General features: G+C 39.6%; 1 protein-coding gene across 1 annotated transcript in view; it reads right to left on the reverse strand.

Moving 5' to 3' along the window:
* LOC102756642 (collagen alpha-1(XXV) chain) overlaps window positions 1-19,558 on the reverse strand; it is a 209,248-nt gene that overhangs the window by 117,566 nt on the left and 72,124 nt on the right. Inside the window, exons 6-7 of the mRNA XM_015559760.1 lie at window positions 3,151-3,222; window positions 2,311-2,418 (exon numbers count right to left, since the gene is read on the reverse strand). Of these exons, the coding sequence (XP_015415246.1) occupies window positions 2,311-2,418; window positions 3,151-3,222 (180 nt within the window). The remainder of the gene's footprint in view (window positions 1-2,310; window positions 2,419-3,150; window positions 3,223-19,558) is intronic.

Consider the following 19,558-nt stretch of genomic DNA (forward strand, 5'->3'; position numbering starts at 1 on the left):
AGATTTAATTGTAATCACAGCCATATCTCATTTATTTAATTGCAATTACAGTAATATATTATTAATTATTATATCCTGTTTATAAGGACATAAGATGATGACATGGTCCTCTTTGTGGGAATTCAGAACTCCTACATATTCAACACAGAGACAACTGCTCTTAGTGCAGGAGTTAAATAAGAAATGGAGCAGAGATTGATTTTAAATTTTAATTATCCTGGATTAATGATGGCTGAAGTAACATGCTTTATTAAAATTGACAGCATATATTAAAATAAAATTGTCTGCCATATTACACCACTGTCATAATCTTCTAATACTCAGATTCATACATGTTTTATTATATTATATTATATCATGTTTTATTATATTATTATAATGACAGTCATGTTTTTTGAAAAACATGATTGTAATGCCAGTACATATAGATGTTGTTGGACTTTAAAAGTAAGTAGTTCTCAGTTTATTTTTATAAAATCTTTTTCCACTGGTTAAGAGAGTATATGAAAATCAAGTCTGAGATTATAAATCCAGTTCAAATTATATTTGTGGAATTAAAAATAATTATACCTTTGTATTAAAAGTTCCATTTCTTACTTAGATGAATAAACTACATTCACTTAAAGACTGACATAATATTTGGATGGTTTACAAAATGTCATGCATTAATTTATCTTGTTTCTTGGAAGTAATTTATGCTTTAAGTTTTCTGTACAATATATAATACCCAATGATCTGACTAATTCTATCCCATCAAAAGGGTCTTAACTATACTTCTTACTTGAGAAGACACTGTATCTTGTTGGAAACCAGCAATCAATTGGAGAGCTCTAAATATCCCCAAAACTACAGCTTTTTTTTAATCTTTTGAGATATCAACCCAAGAAAAGGGGAAACATTAGACAGTTTAGGATGAAGCTACTCTCTCTGATGATTCAGTTAAAGCAATCCTAAATCATATGTTACAAATTAATTCCTCATTTCATATGACAAATTAACAGCAGCTTTCAGAAAGGGAAGTGGGCTTACAGAAGGTTGTCTCAGAAAAGTTTTAAAGTACCCTATATTCTTACAAACAGAATTGTTCTTTGAAGGACAAAAAAAAGCCATAATATATGAATACAAAAATAAAATATACCAAAACAATGAGCATGGATGATTTTTTTCTTTTTGGTTGTCTTTATTTTCAAAATTTTCTACATTATGGATAGTTTCTGTATTACTTTTATACTATGAAAACACGAATGAATATAGTTATTAAAGTTAAAGTAATACACTTGCTCAATTAGTATGGCTTAGTGGTTGAGTATTGGCCTAGGAACCAAGAGATCATGGTTTGATTCCTGGTCAGGGCACACCCAATTGTGGGCTCCATCCCAGCAAGAGGCAGCTAAATAATGATTTGCTCTCATCATTGATGTTTCTCTCTCTCTCTCTCTCCACCCCCCTTCCTCTCTGAAATCAATAAAAATACATATATTTTTTAAAATCTAAAGCAATACATTAAATAAACAATTTAATCCATCAATAAACCTGAATTTCAAATTCTAACCTCCTAATATAAGTGTAAAATTTGTTTGCCCTTTTCCACATATTTATTTAAATTGCTGGGTTGTCGCTATCAAAGCAAACCATTTATCTAGTGTCCTGTGCTGCTATATAATGACACTTGACACTAAATACTTAGGTCTAAGTGTTGAGATCACTTTTATTTTTTTAAAATAAATTTATTGCAGTAACAGCTCACTTTTAAATCATTTCTATTAATAAGCTTCATATACAAAGGACAAATAATATTCAAACCAGACCCACTGATGTTTTAATCATTAATTTTACTGTTTTATCAATTCTTTAGGTCAAGTTATTTATAAGAGATTAAATATTAGAAACATTTAAATTCTTTACTCTCCATAAATCATATGGGATTTGATTGTCTCTGCTCTCGGTTTTTGGAAAATGTTATTAATCCCTCACCTACTGTTTCAAGCTAGTCTCCCTGTTAACCCAAGGCACTGAGGAACTCTGTGGAGTCAGGACACGAGTGACATCAGGTTCTCCAATCAGACTCCGGAGGCTTACCTGAACACCGACTTCGCTGTCTCCCCAGGTCCTGTGGTTGCTGGTTTCCCGGGGATGGAGTGGTAAAGCAGAAGCCTGGCTGGCAGTGCCCTGCTGGGGGCTTTCCTAGCTTCCCCTGTCCCTCAACCCACTCCACTCTCTCTAATCCCTCCCAACCCCACTCTATCCCAATTCTCAGCCCTTAACGCAAAACCAAACCTGTGAGAACAAGGGACCCAAAAAGCAACTCACGGGCTCTCCTGGCATTCCTCGGGGGCCATCTTTCCCGGTGTCCCCAGGAGGCCCTCTTGGGCCTGGAGGGCCAGGCGGGCCTGGGGGCCCAGCTTGTCCTTGGTCACCCTACAATGGAGAGGGGGACAGACCATCCATGACCATGGAGGATAAAGACCTAGGTCTTCCTTTCAACACTTTAAATTTGCATTATCTAATTCACATTTACACCACGAAAGAACCAGAGCAAGCAGAAGCATGAAGCCTGTAGGCAATTTGCCTGCCAGCAGGGATCAAATAAATATTCATGCTGAGGAGCTGAGTGGAGCTATTAAAACCAAGCAGCTCAGGGACCAGCACTCTCAGCTCTTGGAAATGCTGTGTCTCTTATCCCTCGATTCAGAGCTGGTATAAAGCCGTTGCATAACTTTATTCATGACAATGCTATATCCACCTTAATAAAGTGGCTGCATTTGAAACTGGACAATGTTTACCTTTTCATAACCTATAAAATTAAGCATACAAGCCTCTTGTCATGCTTTGTAACAATTTATACATTACCAAAGCTAGAGACCTTAGAAACTGGGTCTATTACTGGATATAAATTAATTTTAAAAAAAGACTTTTTTTTAATTAAAAAATTTAGACAGGCTCTCTATGCCTTTTATTTTGGTACTTTCATCTACATTCCAAACAAATGCAGCTCACTAAACATAATTTTGTTCTAAGATATTGCCAAATAAATACCCTTCCACCCCCACCCCCACCCCCACCCAAGGGAGATACATGGTAAAGCAACAGTATACAGAGTAATAACTGAATGCAAAGAAGAAATCAGACTTGAGCAAGAATAAGCACTACCTTAATCAAGCGGCGTTTAATGAGCTGCTGATCAGCAGAGAGAAACCCATGATTGATTTTAGGAAACACCATCTGATCAGTCAGGTGAGGTCAAAGGTTGAAGTTCAGAGGTGAGAGAGTTGAAGAATAGACATCAGAAGGCCCCAAGAAAGAAATAAAGATATATGCATTAGCGTTATAATGGCCATTACATAAAACAGAACTGGCACTTGTGTCTGACATCAGACCCTCGGGCTCTGGGTGAAAGAAATGTAACCCTGAACCGGGATGGTGAGACCAGATTTGTAGTTAGAGGTGGACCTTTTTTGGAATCCCATCGTTTTGCCATGGGGTTGGGCCTTTCTAAGGCGGTACACTAAAGGGGCAGGTAAGCTTGAGCCACCTGCACTCTGCACTCTGAGCAGAAAGTCCTCAGACAAAGTGCCAGTTCATTTCCGTCAGATTTGCCAACCAGCACAATGTGGCATGAACGCAACTGCCATTTTGTTGATGCCAAAGTCCAGAGCCCTCTGGGTGACTCAATTGCTTGGGACATACTTAGAGCTTCGCAAAGCACACTCATTCGCCCCTCCAGGCCCGGCACCCTCCAGAGTCGTGCCTGCCTCTGCCCACTGTCCTTGGTCGACTTCAATATCTTAACTCTCTCATATGCTCGAGAGTCTCCTTCACATATATTTGACCCCACTGATGCACATGAGGTCCAAGAACCCAAGAAGCTGGTACGTTTGATGAGAGGGAGCGGCAGGACTCGGCAGGCCAGTTTAGCTGTTCTTGCTCACCCTTATGCTGATTGCGGGCTCTGACGGCGGGCATGGGTGCCAACCACAAACCTTGACGGTGAGGATCTGATTACTGTGCAGGGCAGCGACTGTGGGGAAGCCTGGCAGACCCTACGGACAGGGCACAGCACCAAAACACGACACAAAACGTCACACAGACATTTCACTGGTGGACAAACAAAACAAGCATGTACCTAAAAATCGCCCTGTCCCAGCTCTAAGTCTTGCCTTGCTTGACCTGCCATAAACTATATCAGACACACAAGGCTCCCAAGTGAGCCATTCCTTAAAGGGAATGCCAGACTGAGAGCTCATGTGACCGCTCCTTGTGCCAGGTACGATACATCGCAGGATACACTCTCAACACGTCTGGAATCTTAGGTACAAGATGTTAGTACAAACTGGAGATAACTACAGACACTGTTATGAAAACAACACTTCAATTTCCCTCTATGGATATTCTGTTGAATCTACAACACAGGACATACAATATGTGCATTAATTCCTTTTTGGACAGCCATGAACAGAATTTTGCAGTCGGATCAGAAGTGTTCCTCAGAATAAATGCAGTACGCCTCACAAAACACAGTCTTACCACCCACATATCAGAATTCCCCTCCCGAATCATCTGATGATTCTCAGGTCTTTCCTGTTTCAGGAATTCCTACAGAGGAGGTAGATGGAAATCTGTCTCTTATAACATGGGTATTTCATGTCAGGGGGAGTTATGGTCACACTCCGTAGTAATTACTTCTGTCACGTACCTTTTCCCAAAGAACTTGACAGTTCACACAACCCCTTGAAGCAGAAAAGTGGTTTTGAATTCCTTAACCCAGGAGCACGGGGGAGACTGCGCTAGAGTCCTGTACTTCACTAACTGTACTCACGCGGCCCTACAGGCGGTACTGATTGGGTGGGTCTGAGAGAGAAACTCTGCCTTTGTTCTACATCTTTTGCAACAGCACGTGATACGGGAGCCTTTTGCTCCATTTTTTTTCACGCAGAACATGTTCACCGTGCAAACAAAATAAACCACCACCACGGCGATCCGCGCTGCCTTCCTGCGTTCCCTCCTCCTCACTGTCCTTTTCCTCTTCCCACCCAAATCTATTGTGAGAATATTTTTAGGAAAGGCCAGAAAATTTCTAGTTTTTCAGTTTTACTAGTTTGGGTACATTGTCTCCTTTATTTTCCCCTGACTGGGGATATATTTTTCTTTTTAACAAAATCAATAAAACGATGCTTGTAGCATGAGACTTTCTTTTCAGCCCCAATGCCTTCGATTCTCAGTCTATAGAGCTGGGGTTGCTCAGGAAGCAAACCAGAGGAAGTCGGATCCCTTTGCCAAATCCTTCCCGATAAGGCGATTAAGTGGCTGGGTAGTTTCAAGGTGACCTGTATCCTCTTTTTTCTTCTCCCGGAGTAAAAGTCCTTTAAGCATGGGCTCTACACAAATTCAGAAACGCTACAAGTTGGAAAACAGATGTGTACAATTTGCTTTTGTTTTACTACGGAATATGAGTTTAAAATGTTATTAGATGGTAATGTGCCAGCATCTTTCCATCTGTGACTCATTAGCCCTATATTACACAGTCAGAATTTTATGTATAAACCTCATATTTATGTAACAAAGAACAAAAACAGATACAAACAAGAAGTCTACGAGGGATCAGAATCTTGATTAGTGGCGATAAATCATAATGTCACTTTAAACAGATTATCTAACAAAAATCATTTAAAATTAAAAACCTTTTAACAGCACACATGGTAGGCCTCAGAAATGTTTTGAAATTTGAATGTATAAATAAGTCACTTCTGGTACTCCTATCTGAGCATGATCAGCTTGCTGTTTGATCATACTTTCTAAATGCTCAAAACAAAGCATTAAGTTTTAGAACTTCTCAGTTTGGTTTCCTGTGTTAACCAGATCTAAAGAGGAAGTGGAGAGGTAATTCTCACCTCGGACTGAGATTTTCTGTTTGAGGAAGTTGAGTGTATGTCTCTCCATCATCTGAACTGTGGACATGCTGCCAATTAGGTGTTTAGAACTACATTTTAACAATCGCACTAGTGAACTAAGCAAAAGGACTTCAAGAGTTTACATGTAGCAAAGTAGAAAGGGGACATGTGGAGAAATTCTCTTAAATCCTAACAAAAATCCCATGGCCTGGGCTGCAATGATCTAGGACCCTGTGTTTTTAAAACTGTGGTAATGCTTGAAGGGTACTTGTCAATATCCCAGGAGTGTTTAAAGGCTATAATAAACATGGTGCATCTTCCTTAAGAGTTCATTTTAATTAACAGTAAATACTTCTATTTATTTTTTATTTTTAAATTAAATTTCTTCGGTGACATTGGTTAATAAAATTACGTTTTATTTTAGGTTTCTGGTGTACAGTGCTATACTACATCATCTGTATATTGTACTAGAGGCCCAGTGCACAACATTTGTGCACTGGTGGGGGGCTCCCTCAGCCTGGCCTGCACCTTCTTGCAGTCCAGGACCCCTTGGCAGATGTCCAATTGCCAGGCCCAAGCCAGCAGTAGGACATCTCCCGAAGGGTCCTTAGTGCTGCCTCAGTGGCGGGAGAGGCTCCCGCCACCACCGCTGTGACCTGCGCCGGTCTTTGGTCGTTACAGCATTAGGGCCACAGGCCTTTTATAATATAGGTTGCGTGTTCACCACCCAAGAGAAGTCTCCTATCACTATTTATGCCCCCTTAACCCTCTTCTACTCCCCCCACCGTTTTTCCCCTCTGGTAATCACTATACTGTTGTCTGTATCTATGATGTTGGTTTTTTGTTGTTGTTGTTGTTTTTTTATTAATCCCTTCACCTTTTTCAGCTAGGCACCCCAATACCCCTCCACTCTGACAGCATCGGTCTGTTCTCTATATCTATGTTTCTATTTTGTTAGTTACTTTATTCTGTTCATTAGATTCCACATATAAGTGAAATCATATGGCACTTGCTTTTCTCTGACTGTCTTAGTTCACTTAGCATAATACTCTGCAGGTCCCTCCATGCTGTCACAAAAGTTAAGATTTCCTTCCTTTTTATACCCAAGTAGTATTCCATTGTGTAAATGTACCACAGCTTTTTTATTAACTCATCTACTGATGGGCACTTGGGCTACTTCCAAATCTTGGCTATTATAAGTAATGCTGCGATGAGCATAGGGGTGCATATATTTTTTGAATCAGTGTTTCGCGTTTCTTTGAATATATTCCCAGAAGTAGAATCACTGGGTTCTGAGGCATTCCCATTTTTAATTTTTTGAGGGAGCTCCGTACTGCTTTTCACAGTGGCTTAAGAGTTCATTTTAACAAAACCAATAAAATTATGTTTGTAGTATGAGACTCTTTTCAGCCCTAATGCCAATCTGCATTCCCACCAACAGTGCACCAGGTTTCCCTTTTCTCCACATCCTTACAACACTTGTTATTTGTTGATTTATTGATGAAAGCCATTCTGACAGGTGTGAAGAGATATCTCATTGTAGTTTTAATTTGCATCTCTCTGATGATTAGTGACATTGAGCATTTTTTCATATATCTATTGGCCACCTGTTATGTCCTCATTAGAGAAGCAACTATTCAGGACCTTTGCCCATCTTTTTTTCTCTTTTAATCTCTATTGTTGAAAGTATTACAACAATGTCCCCCTTTTCCCCCTCATTGACCCCTTCTAGCCACCACTGCACCCACTCCAGGCCTTCACTACCCTATTCTCTGTGTCCATGGATTATGCATTCTTTGCCCACTTTTAAATTGGATTGTGTGGGGGTATTTTTGGTGTTGAGTTGTATAAGTTCTTTTTAAATTTTGGGATACTCACCCCTTATCATACATATAATTTTTAACATTTTTGTTGTTATAAAGCAAATATTAACATAATTTGGGGTAGAATGTAAAATTTGCACATATTTTAAAAATGTTACTGTTTGACAACGATAGAGAATATCTTCTCATTGAGGTTACTTCCAGATTCACACACAAACTGACTGCTTCCTGCAGGTGGTCCTGGGGGCTAAGGCTGAAAAGCACCTGTGCTGAATGCTTATCTGTAGGTCACAGCTTTGTGTGGCTGTAACTGCTAGGCTTTCCTAGCTGTTTACACAGAGGGAGTACTTGTTCATTAACTATGCCATTTTCCCACAGTATCATTAGTCATACATCTCTCTAAGTAAATGGAATGGACACATTTTACTTGATTTACATCTCAGAAAACTTGCCTGGTACACAGATGGTTCGAGTGGGTGTGGGAAAAAAACGTGTCTCCAGAAAAACATGGAGAATGAGTCCAGGAATGAGCTAAAATACTGAAATTATTTGTACAAATATCACCCCCAAATATATTGAATTCTTAAGAAACTGGATATACAAGAGTAAAACCCACATTATGCAACCCATTTTCCTCCTGAGAGCATACACACTCAGAGCCCTTCATGGATCTTCCTGTCATGCTGCGAGGTAGGTAACTATCTCAGAACAAGTATTTTGACACCATTGCAGGAGGGGCTCTATCTCCCTTCACTACCTTCTAGATTAAGGAAAGGTGCAAGCCTACCCCAAAAGGGTGTTGAACAAATAAATAATTATGAGTAATGTTTCTAACCTACTTAGAAACCATAAATTCAAGATGTTATAGTCATTTTTATTGTGTACTCACTAATGATGAGTGTTATATGATTACACTACAATGAGAAATTGTGTGTTTTGTCAAAAGTATTCAGTAAAGCAACGGTAGAGCCAGAAATTCAATCCAGGACTTCTAACTCCAGACTTTGTCATCATGCTATTTATGTGTTTATAATTTCTTTCTACTTTATTTATAGTTTAAGTACAAGAAAGCTTGACTAATATTCCACAATATTTGAGAAGTGTTTATTGAGTGCCTTCTGTGCAGCATTCACTGTGTTAGGCCCTGGGAATTGAATGGTGAGCCAAGACCCTATGCTCACATGTTTTAATGTCTGGTGGAGCAATGAGGAAAAATAAGCAGCCAATACTCATATGGGATGACGGCCATCTTGTTGGAGAAGTAGAGGGGCTACAAAGGAAATAATACATGCACCTAATGCCCATTTGAGGAGACTTGGGAGACTCTCAGCAAAGTGAATGAGAGGATGGCAGTTGGCACAGGGGGAGGAAAACCGAACAGAGAGAAACTGTCTAGAAAAATGCTATAATGGCCTAGTTGAGGGGCTGTACCCTAGAACTAGGGAAGAGACATAATGAGAGTTTTGAGTGATATTAAGGAGGTAGAATTTGCAGGATTTATTTCTCCCTTATGGAAACATAAGGGAGAAAGAACAGAGAATGTCCTTGGTTTATAGGCTGAGGAACAGAGGATGTTAGAGGGAACACTAGAAGAGACTGGATTTTCTGGGCAGGTAGCTGGTTACAAATGATGAATTTAGTTAGGGACTTACTAACTGAATTTGAGGTGTCTATGGACAGCCAAGGAATGGAGGTTGGCTATGCACATGAAATAGGAGACAAATGGGAATCACGAGTCATAGGGCTGTGTGAAGTCACATAGGGAGGCTGTAGGCAGAACAGCCTCCATTTAAGGGATAGGCAGAGAAAGAGGCAACCAAAAAGAGGATTAATAGAAGCGGGAGAATGCTAGCTCTATTCTATACAGGTGAATGTCTCAAAATGATAGATACACACACTTGACTTCACTGTTTATTGCATCATTAATTGTGCTGTACAGATGTACATAAATGACCCATAGTAAGAATAAGCTAACAATGGCAATGTCACTGACAGTGCTCACCAATAAGCACAGGGAGTTGTAGAGGTAAGTAGGGAAAACAAGCAATTACTTTAATTGTAAAGGTCTCCAAGGGACCCAATACAAGAAAAAAAATCTGTGTTATGCTGAGAAATGACAATCCCTAAGCTTCTCCATAATGTAAATAGTATCATGATTCTGTTTGCCCAAAATATATCATGCATTACAACACAACCATCACAGTGGTTATGTGTGCAGCATAAATAAAGATAAATATTCTGAGAAGTTGATAAGATGATTTCTAGCTAAGAGAGACCAGATGGGGAAATAGTATAATAGAATGCAAAAATATTTAGGTAAAAGAATAACTTTAGTTTAACAGCAGGAAAGGAATTAAGAGAAGGAAAATTTACTACTAAATCATTCCACATTGTAGTAGATGGTATCTGTCTGAAGAGAAAAAGCAACTATATGAAGTTCTAAGATCATTCCACATTGTAGTAGATGGTATCTGAAGAGAAAAAGCAACTATATGAAGTTCTAAATAGCTAAAGAAATCCTTTGAAAAAACATAATGTGAGCATTTGAGCCTATGAAAATCAGAATTTATAATTGACTGAAAAAGATCACCTTGTGGAAGTACCCAGCTTCCTGCAGTTGAATGTAATATTGGCTCAGAAAGTTAGTCTTTCTTTTTTATAGGTACTCTAAGTTCTATTCTATTGTGTTCTATTACAAATGTTAACCCTAGTCACTCCAGGAATTATCCTTTTACATGTAAATGACAAGTGTGAATTTTCAAATTATTTAGAAGAGAAAGAGAATAATGTAATCTCTGCATTGACAATGACATTAAATATATTAAATACTGTAGCTACTTGAATGCTAAGTAAAGACAAACAACAAAGGATCTGCGAATAAGCAGAAAGATGGCAGATAAACTTCAACACTGGCAAGTGTGAAATATAAGAAAAATTGCCTGAACCACAGGTACTGAGAAAGGCTCTAGCTGTCATATACAACCTAAGAAGGGGTCCCAGGGAGTCATTGCAGTGTTTCCTAAAGACATAGAGCTAAGAAAGGCCAACAGAAGATGAAAAGAAGTCAGATTCCTGAGGAAGCATGATCCTGAGGGAACCAGAGTAGACACAGAATACAGGGAAGAAATATAAAATAGTTTAGCAGTCTTGGAGATCATTCAAAAATAAAACTGTATCAACTTTATTTATATAAACTTTGCTAGCATTGGACCAGAGCTGTTCTCTCTTTTAGAACATCAAGAGAACAGTCTTGTCTGAGGATTTCTTAGTAACAATAAAGATAAATAATGAGGACAATGGTAATGATAGTGATCAACATTAATGTTAACATTGTGATTAGTTTATTAATATTACTAATGGGAAGAGAGCAAAGGGAAGGCCAGACATTATAGGCATGGTCACCTGGCAGCTTCACCAGGAAGCTACAGCTTCATGTGCCCCAGGGAACCACTGCTCCATTCCCTGCAGATGACTGGGGAAGAGACTGAACAAAGGGGGAGATAGGCGCATGCACAGTGCAGTTGGGGTGACCCAGGAAGGTGCCTGTCTGCCAGTCTAGCCTGGGAAACAATGCATTGGCTAGGGGTGGACCCCATCGGACGCACACAAAATCTTGGAAAGTGAAAACCCACAGACAAAGGGTACCCTCTCTCTTGCTCACTCTTGTTCTCTCTTGCTCAGGACCTGCATTAGCCCATGTGCTCACCTGCTCTGTCTCATTGTCTTGCAGCCTTCAGCAGCTGCATGACATATGGCCGTGCAGACTCCACATGACATGAACTGTAGCTGGGAACACAAGCTAAGCTAGCCAGATGCTGGACTGGACTGGACTTGAATATGGAGCAGAAATTCTGGGCAGTGGCCTTCATTTGGCCCTGCTGAAGACAAGAATGGACTTCTTCCACGGCGAGACGGACAGAGATGGGACCTTGGAAGGGAGCCCCTTAATTTTACATCATCAATAAAGCTTTCCATGAAACCTCATCTTCCCATGGATGCCTCAGGAAATTATTTTCCTCACAGCACCTCAAGAACTCCACTTCCACTGATAACATTCATATGACACAGATGATGTGCCAGGTATTAGTCTAAGAATTTTATAAATGTTAATTTTTTAAAATACATTTTTAAAATTGATTTCAGACAGGAAGGAAGAGGGAGAGAGAGATAGAAACATCAATGATGAGAGGGAATCATTGATCGGCTGCCTCCTGCATGACCCCCTCCCACCCCACCCCCGGGGTATGAGCCCACAATCCGGGCATGTACCCTGATGGGAATCAACCATGAATTCCTGGTTCACAGGTCGATGTTCAACTGACTCACACTGGCCAGGCTAAACATTAACTTTTTAAAATTCTCACAACCACCACCTGATGAATGAAGAATTTGAGGCATGAAGAGGTTAAGGGTTTTGCCCATCTAACTGTAAATAGGAAAGCCAAGATTCACATCCAGGCCATCTTCTCTGAGTCTGCCCTCTTAGCCATTATACTTTCCATATATCCAGTCTCTGAATTTCATCCCCATTTCTTCAAGAAGAATTTAATAGGATCCTAACACAAACAAGACAATACTTGCACATTGAGATTAGAAAGCCTTATTTCAGGCTCGATGGAGTTCAAAGTCTAACCAAGAAAGGCAAACATTAAAGAAGCAATTACACTGTGGCTGAGATCTCTTTTGATATATTTATCTAGATTTTTTTCTCTTATTTTTCCATTTCCTGTGCCATTCCACCACGCTCTAGCCATCTGATATTACCTCAGAAAATGTCTGAGGAGGCAAGATAGGAAACAGACTTGTCTACCAACATTTCTAGAAATCAAGAATATCTAGGAAGAAACTCCCACAAACTAAAAGAGAGGAAGGAGATCTGTGGTCCCCAAGAGCAGTGGGGGCTTAGCCCAGCTTCCCAGAAGCACTTCCAAGAAGGCAACAATACCTTTATAAAGAAAATGGGCCCAGCCGGTGTGGTGCAGTGGCTGAGCGTTGACCTATGAACCAAGAGGTCACAGTTCAATTCCCAGACAGGGCATATGCCTGAGTTGTGGGGCTCGATCCCCAGTGTGGGGAAGGCAGGAGGCAGCCAATCAATGGTTCTCATCATTGATGTTTCTCTCTCTCAATCTCTCTCTCTCTCTCTCTCTCTCTCTCCTCCTCCTCTTCCTCCTCCTCCTCCTCCTCTCCCTTCCTCTCTGAAATCAATAAAATATATATTTTTAAAAAGTGGTATGTGACATATCTAGATGTATGGGATCAGAGGAAGCCTTGCAAAAGATTCTCCAGTCCGAAGGGTGGCTCAGACATTGTAGAAAGTTTCCTGTGCCCCAAGATTCAGGAATGACACCCTGTACCCGAAGGGCCATGCACGTCGGTTAAGGCATGCTGTGTGGTCCGCCAACTGAAGACCGGGACCTATTTCCAACCCCGGACCGTTCAATACTATAAGACCTCCAGACGTGTGAAGCAGGCCTAAAGGTGGAGGACAGTGTGGAGACCCCAGGAAGACTGATGGTTTTTATGTGTTTATTTTTATCAGCTCAGAAGAATGGAGGCTCAGATCCAGAAATCAAATTTTTACAGAAAATTAAGTCCAAATATTTATTACTGACCGGAATTTTTGGATTGAGACTCATACCCCAAAAGTAAATATGATGACTATTAACAAAACAAAAGCTATGCGAGTGCACAGAAAGGAAAGCTAAACCAGGCCCACTGGTCAGGTTGGTCTTCCCCCAGGAAGTGTTATCTAAGTGGAGACCTACAGAACAGGGTAGCCCTGTAGGCCCTTAGTACCTGGCCACTCTCAAAGGAGAGGGACACCTTGCCTTCTTGATAGTCCTGTCAGGATGAAGACTGAAACCAAAGAGAAAATACAGTTTCCTTTTCCAAAGTAATCCTAAATCTGTACTTGGAACACAGAGTCTGTCTTTTTCTGGGTACTCCCCTTGAGATCTTTATCCTATTCTCCATGTGGGGACGTTTAGGATCTGGGCAATGGCAATGACTACAGGGTGTAAGGTTCCTTGTGGGTGGTCAGATTGATGAGATCAAGAGAGATATTAACTAACACATTCATTCATCTTGTAATTACATGTTCACACCAAGTACACTGAAAAAGCTGAATGGGTTTAAATCTAGTTGGGTGGGGAAGTTAGCACATGACTATCAATTCAAATGGAAAATATACTAAATTAGTGCTGTAATTAGAGGGCAGGCAGTATTCTATTTAAGCACATTCTTTCCTTTCCGTTTTTATTGAATTTATTGGGGTGGCACTGGTAAACAAAATTATACATGTTTCAGATGCACAATTCTACAACAATCATCTGTACACTGTATTGTGTGTTCACTATCCCAGGTCAAGTCTCTGTCCATCACCATCTATCCCCGTTATCGCCTCTTCCACCTTCCCCACCCCAACCCTCCCCAACCATCACCATACTGTTGTTGTGTTCATGAGTTTTTTCTTTTATTTTCTTTTTTGCTCAATCCCTCCAATCCCTCCACCCAGCTCCCTCCTTTCCCAACAGCTGTCAGCCTGCTCTCTATGAGTCAGCCTGCTGTCACTATTTTGCTTGTTAGTGCATTAGATTCCATATACGGCCCTTGTCTTTCTCTGACTGGTTTATTTAAGCATATTCTGACTAGGGCATGGGTACGGCTCTTATAAAGGTGGGATTCCAGTCAGGAGAGTAAGGATAATAGGATGATAGTATCTGACATGGGTTGCGGACTTGAGGCAAGGTACTCTAGTTTGAAGTGCAGTGAGCAAAGATGTAGGAGGTACACTCTGAGGTTGCTGGTAAGTTGAGTTTGATTGGAGTGAAGCACTTACTTTTTAGGGAAGAACCTGGAAAAGTCAATAGGATTTAACTTTTGAAAGGTCTTTAAAGAAACTTAAAGGGAAGTAGTGGGAAGCCAAAAAGATACACAATGAAGGTGCCATAGCATAAGTGGGTATCGGGAAGACAACCCAGGCAAAATTATGAAGAATAGATTAAAAATGAAGATACAGTCCTTGATTCCTTTTCTGTAATTCTAAAATCTCCTAAATAAAATGTTTTCATAAGTCTAAACTAAAGGTTTTTTAAGTTTGCAACAAACTCAGTTGGTGGCAAAGATGGATTTGAACAGATGTGAGGCCATTTATGGTCAATAATATTCCTTCTTAGTGTGAACACGCATGTGTTTCACTGCAGAAATTGATGGCTTGAGCTTCAGGTCTCTGAGTGTGTCAGACAATACACAGTGTACGGATAGTATTAACTTTCTAATGCCTAAAACTTTATATTCTGAAACACATTTGATTCTGAGGGTTTCAGGAAAGGGTTGTTAGCTTGTTTCAAAGTTGACAATAAAGATTCTGTTAACAGAATTAGAGATTTTAGAAAGAGTAGTTAAGATTTGAAGTTAAAGCATTTAACTTAGTTTTGAATAATGAAACTTGTTAATATAGGCTAGCCTAGCAAATGCCTTGTCTACATACATGGCAATCTGAATTATACATTATAATTTTATATAAGTTTATAGTAATTAAAAATAAATTTGCTTTTATAATTTTAAGTTATGTTTTAATCAGAACTATCCTGATCAATTGTTATCAAGTATACGTCTTTTAATTAACTGCTTTAATGAATAAATAAGCACATTGTAATTAGCATATGTTCTGCAAGTAAATGCAAACACAGAACGGTGAAAATTTTGTTCTTTTAGAAATTTTTTAAAAAGCCCTCCTCTAGAAGTCTTGTTTAGAAGATCAATTTGACTACCAATCACTGCATAATAATTTGCTTAAGTGCCCCCCCTTTACAAATATAAATAATGCAAAAGGAAACTTTAATTCCATTCCATCTAAATCTTATGCAATTTGCATTTGACATACAAATTATAAATTATGGGCCGCAAACTACTAGCCTTTCTAATTTTTGAGTACCCGTCCCTCTGAGATGACACAGCCTCATGATAGTGTACCACACAATCCTATTCGGTATCTACTATTCCATGAAACCGAGGCTGCTTTTTAGTTGAGGTTGCCAGGTCAAAGCTCACCTCAACCTGAATGTATTCTATCCATTTTCTGAAAGGAAACAGTCTACCTCTGAGAGAATAGGCACAGCAGGATTAGGAAAGAACAGTGCCAAGAAAATAGGGGATTTGTTAGCTGACAGGGCACTTTATATTGAAGAAAAAATAGGCATTTGTCCAGAAGCCTGTGAGAAAAATGCAACGTTTTTTCATTCTTCATTCTGGGAGAGAAAGCAAAAGTGTCCTGTTGTTCCCTAGAAACTATTTAGTTCTGGCTTCCTGGGTATTTGCTAAACTTCCTTTGTATGGTATTAGATTGAGTTGACTCTACAATTCCTTGGGCATGCTCCCTGGATGGCAGCCTCTTTTCTTCTTCCAACAGAGGGGTAGGTGGCTGGAAGCCAGCCTGTAAAAGAGCTGGCGAGAGTCCCATGGGGCTCAGCTGTAACGGGTGCACAGTTATCCTTGTGTTTCCTATGTCACATCCTAAGTTCACCCTCCTCCATAAATAAATGTGACCCCTCAGCAAATGCCCGACAGCCCTCTGCAACAGTGGAACTCTTCAATGACCCCCACAACACCCAGAAATGGAGTGCTTGGAAGAGTGCACTGGAGACTGATGTTGCTTGGTAGTACTACTCTAGGAGCCCTCCTTCACTACTTACCTGGTCCTATTCTCCAACACTGTATCCCCCTTTGATCTTTACACTAAAGTTTTAGTGTTTTCTCAGTCAATTCAATTACACAAATCTAACATAGCCTGTGACTTGAAAACCTCCCTGAAATTTGCATGTTTCCATACGGGACTAAATTTTGATTGCAATTTAGGACATGCTTGAATGCTCTATAACTATCTTTATATTTGATGTCACTTGTGTATATGGTGGACCAGACAGGTGGTCAAAATATGGAAGTAATCTAGGTGTCCATCAATAGATACATGGGTAAAGATGTGATATATATAATGGAATATTACTCAGCAATAAAAAAGAATGAAATCTTTCCTTTTGTGACAACATAGATGAACCTAGAGGGTATTTGCTAAGTGAAATAAGTCAGACAGAAAAAGACAAATGCTGTATGACTACTTATATGTGGAATTTAAAAAAAACAAAACAAATGAACAAACAAAATAAAGCAGAAACAAATTCACAGAAAGAACAAACTGATGGTTGCCAGAAACTGAGAGGGGTGGGGGGATGGGTGAGAAAGGTGAAGGGAAATAAGAGATACAAACTTCTAGCTATAAAATAAAGAAGTCAGGGGGATGGAATGTACAGCACAGGGGATATAGTCAATAATATTGTAATAACTCTGCATGGTGACAGATGGTTAATAGACTTATTAGGGTGATGACATTGTAAGGTATATAACTGCAGACTCACTTTGTTGTACAACTGAAAGTAATATAACATTGTATGTCAACTATACTTTAATTTAAAAAATAATAAGGGAGCAAGAGAAATTAAAAAAACAAGATTTCATCTGAAATTGCCAGTATTAAAATGTTAGCAACTAATTTTGGCAAGCCAAATAAAGTTTAGCTGCTATCAGATTCTGGTCCACAGGCTACCACTTTGTAGTCTCTAATCTGCTTCATGAGAAATATTAATGCAAAACACAGAGGGAAGATTGCATAAAATAATGTACCAATTTCAAAAGAAAGGAAAAATAGAAATAATGAATTCCCTTCCCCTTCTTCAACCAAGGTTATTACCCTCCACATTAAAAAGAAATTCCATATAAGTTGTGACAGTTTCTCAAACTACAACCCTGTTGGCACATGCCATTTCATTGGACATGTTCTAAAAATCTCGAGTTGTTATAACAGTTACTATATAAAATCATGGGCAGATATCATGACTCAAACTTTGCATTCTTCTCTGACACATTTTATTACAGCTACATGGCTCCAAAGTGGGAGTAATACCACAGGCCAGTGTAGAGTTACAGCTTTAACATTCAACATTATACTGGTGACATGGCAAGCTTTTCCCATTTTTATTTTGTTTGACTTTTCTGCCTAAAAGTATAAAATGAAGGGTGAAGTTGTAAACTCTACATTAATTTTATGAACAAATCCAAAATGTCTAATAGTTACCTTCTTCCTATAACTCCTCAAAGTTCATTTCCTTTTCCAATATTACTGAATAATTGTGAATGACTATTAAACAAACAGTTGTAAGACTGAAAAATAATTTCGTATTGAGTAAAAAAGGCAACAAAAAATAGAATGGCCGTATCATGCTATATTCTAACACTGGAAGATTCTCCTGAAACTTTAATTTGTCAAAGCAGAAATAATATATATTTATCTACACCAGAAAATAAAAGTACTATGTGAGGGTTGAGGTTTAAACATAATAGTTAACTACTAGGCAGAAAAAGAATAACACATTAGTAAAAAGTAAAATATTCCTAACTATTGTTTTCATCATCAAAATTATATTGATTATCATATGGCTTATAAATTCTTTTAACAACAGAGGCATAATTTCAAAGAAATTTTAAAACGTCAATAGAAATGGTTGAATTGTAGCTAGCAGTTTTTTACCATATGATGGATATCAGCCATTATAATGAAGACAAGGTAATTTCTGATTTCCAATACATCTGATAAAATTATGCTAGTGATTCACAATCTTTCCAATGTTAACCTTATCAAAGAACTGTTCAGTAGGATAAAAATACATTGAGAGTAAAGAAGAATCAAGACTGAAAAATTACAAGGTGCTGCTATGATGCAATCAATGCAAGAAATATGTTTGAGTCCCTTCCATATGAAAAAGAGAATGCCTAAAAGAAAATTCTAGTGCTGACACTCTAGGAACTTCTGACTTCTTCTAACACTAAGAAATATAAAGAAACTAGAGGCTCGGTGCACGAAAATTTGTGCAATGGAGGGAGGTCCCTCAGCGTGGCCTGCCCCCTCTCACAGTCTGGGAGCCCTCAGGGATGTCTTACTGACGGCTTAGGCCTGCTCCCCATTGGGCCTAAGGTACAGTCTGGCCTCCCTCTGTGGGAGGCGACCAGGCAATCAGGGGAAGGCACTGCCCCCATCACCTGGCTGCTGCTCCACTGCCAGCCACCAGCCCTCCTCAGCCCTCTCAGCCGCCAGGTCTGCTGGCCCTCCTTAGCCCTCACAGCTGTCGCAGCTTTGTCCAGAACGATGTTTGGAAGACGTCCGGTCTAATTAGCATATTACCTTTTTATTAGTATAGATAAGATGGCTAAGAAATAGCAACTGAATTCTGAACTAAGTCTTAAACTTTTCTCTGATATTCAAGTCAAGGCAAATATTTGTCCCTTAAGAATTATTGTATAAAAGCTCAGTCAATGGGCTCTCCTGGAAGTCAGAGCCAGTGTTGATATGAGGATCAAGAACTGCCACCATTAGCATTTCCATCGCAAAAAAACATAGAAATGGTGTTCCTTGTAGGCTAAGTGAACAAAATAAACTGATGAACAAAATAGATCCAGAAACAGCCTGCAGCCACTGGCATGCATCTGGTCTGCACACAACCAGGGGAGTGGGGAGACTAACGGGAGAAGGAGTGGAAATGCCTTTGGCTTGGCCAGCGGGAGGGGTGGAGAGGGTGTCTACATGCTGCGGCCAGGGACTGAAGTGGAGAGTGGCTTGGAAAAAAGGGGGTGTGTTGGAGAAAATTAACCAAAGAACTTATACGTATACTAGAGGCCTGGTGCATGAAAATTCATGCACTCAGGGGGGTCCCTCAGCCCAGCCTGTGCCCTCTCAAAGTCCAGAACCCCTTGGGGATGTCAGCTTAGGCCCACTCCCAGGGGATTGGGTCTAAG

Source organism: Myotis davidii, unplaced genomic scaffold (assembly GCF_000327345.1).
Source record: "Myotis davidii unplaced genomic scaffold, ASM32734v1 scaffold1755, whole genome shotgun sequence".
Lineage (NCBI taxonomy): Eukaryota > Metazoa > Chordata > Mammalia > Chiroptera > Vespertilionidae > Myotis > Myotis davidii.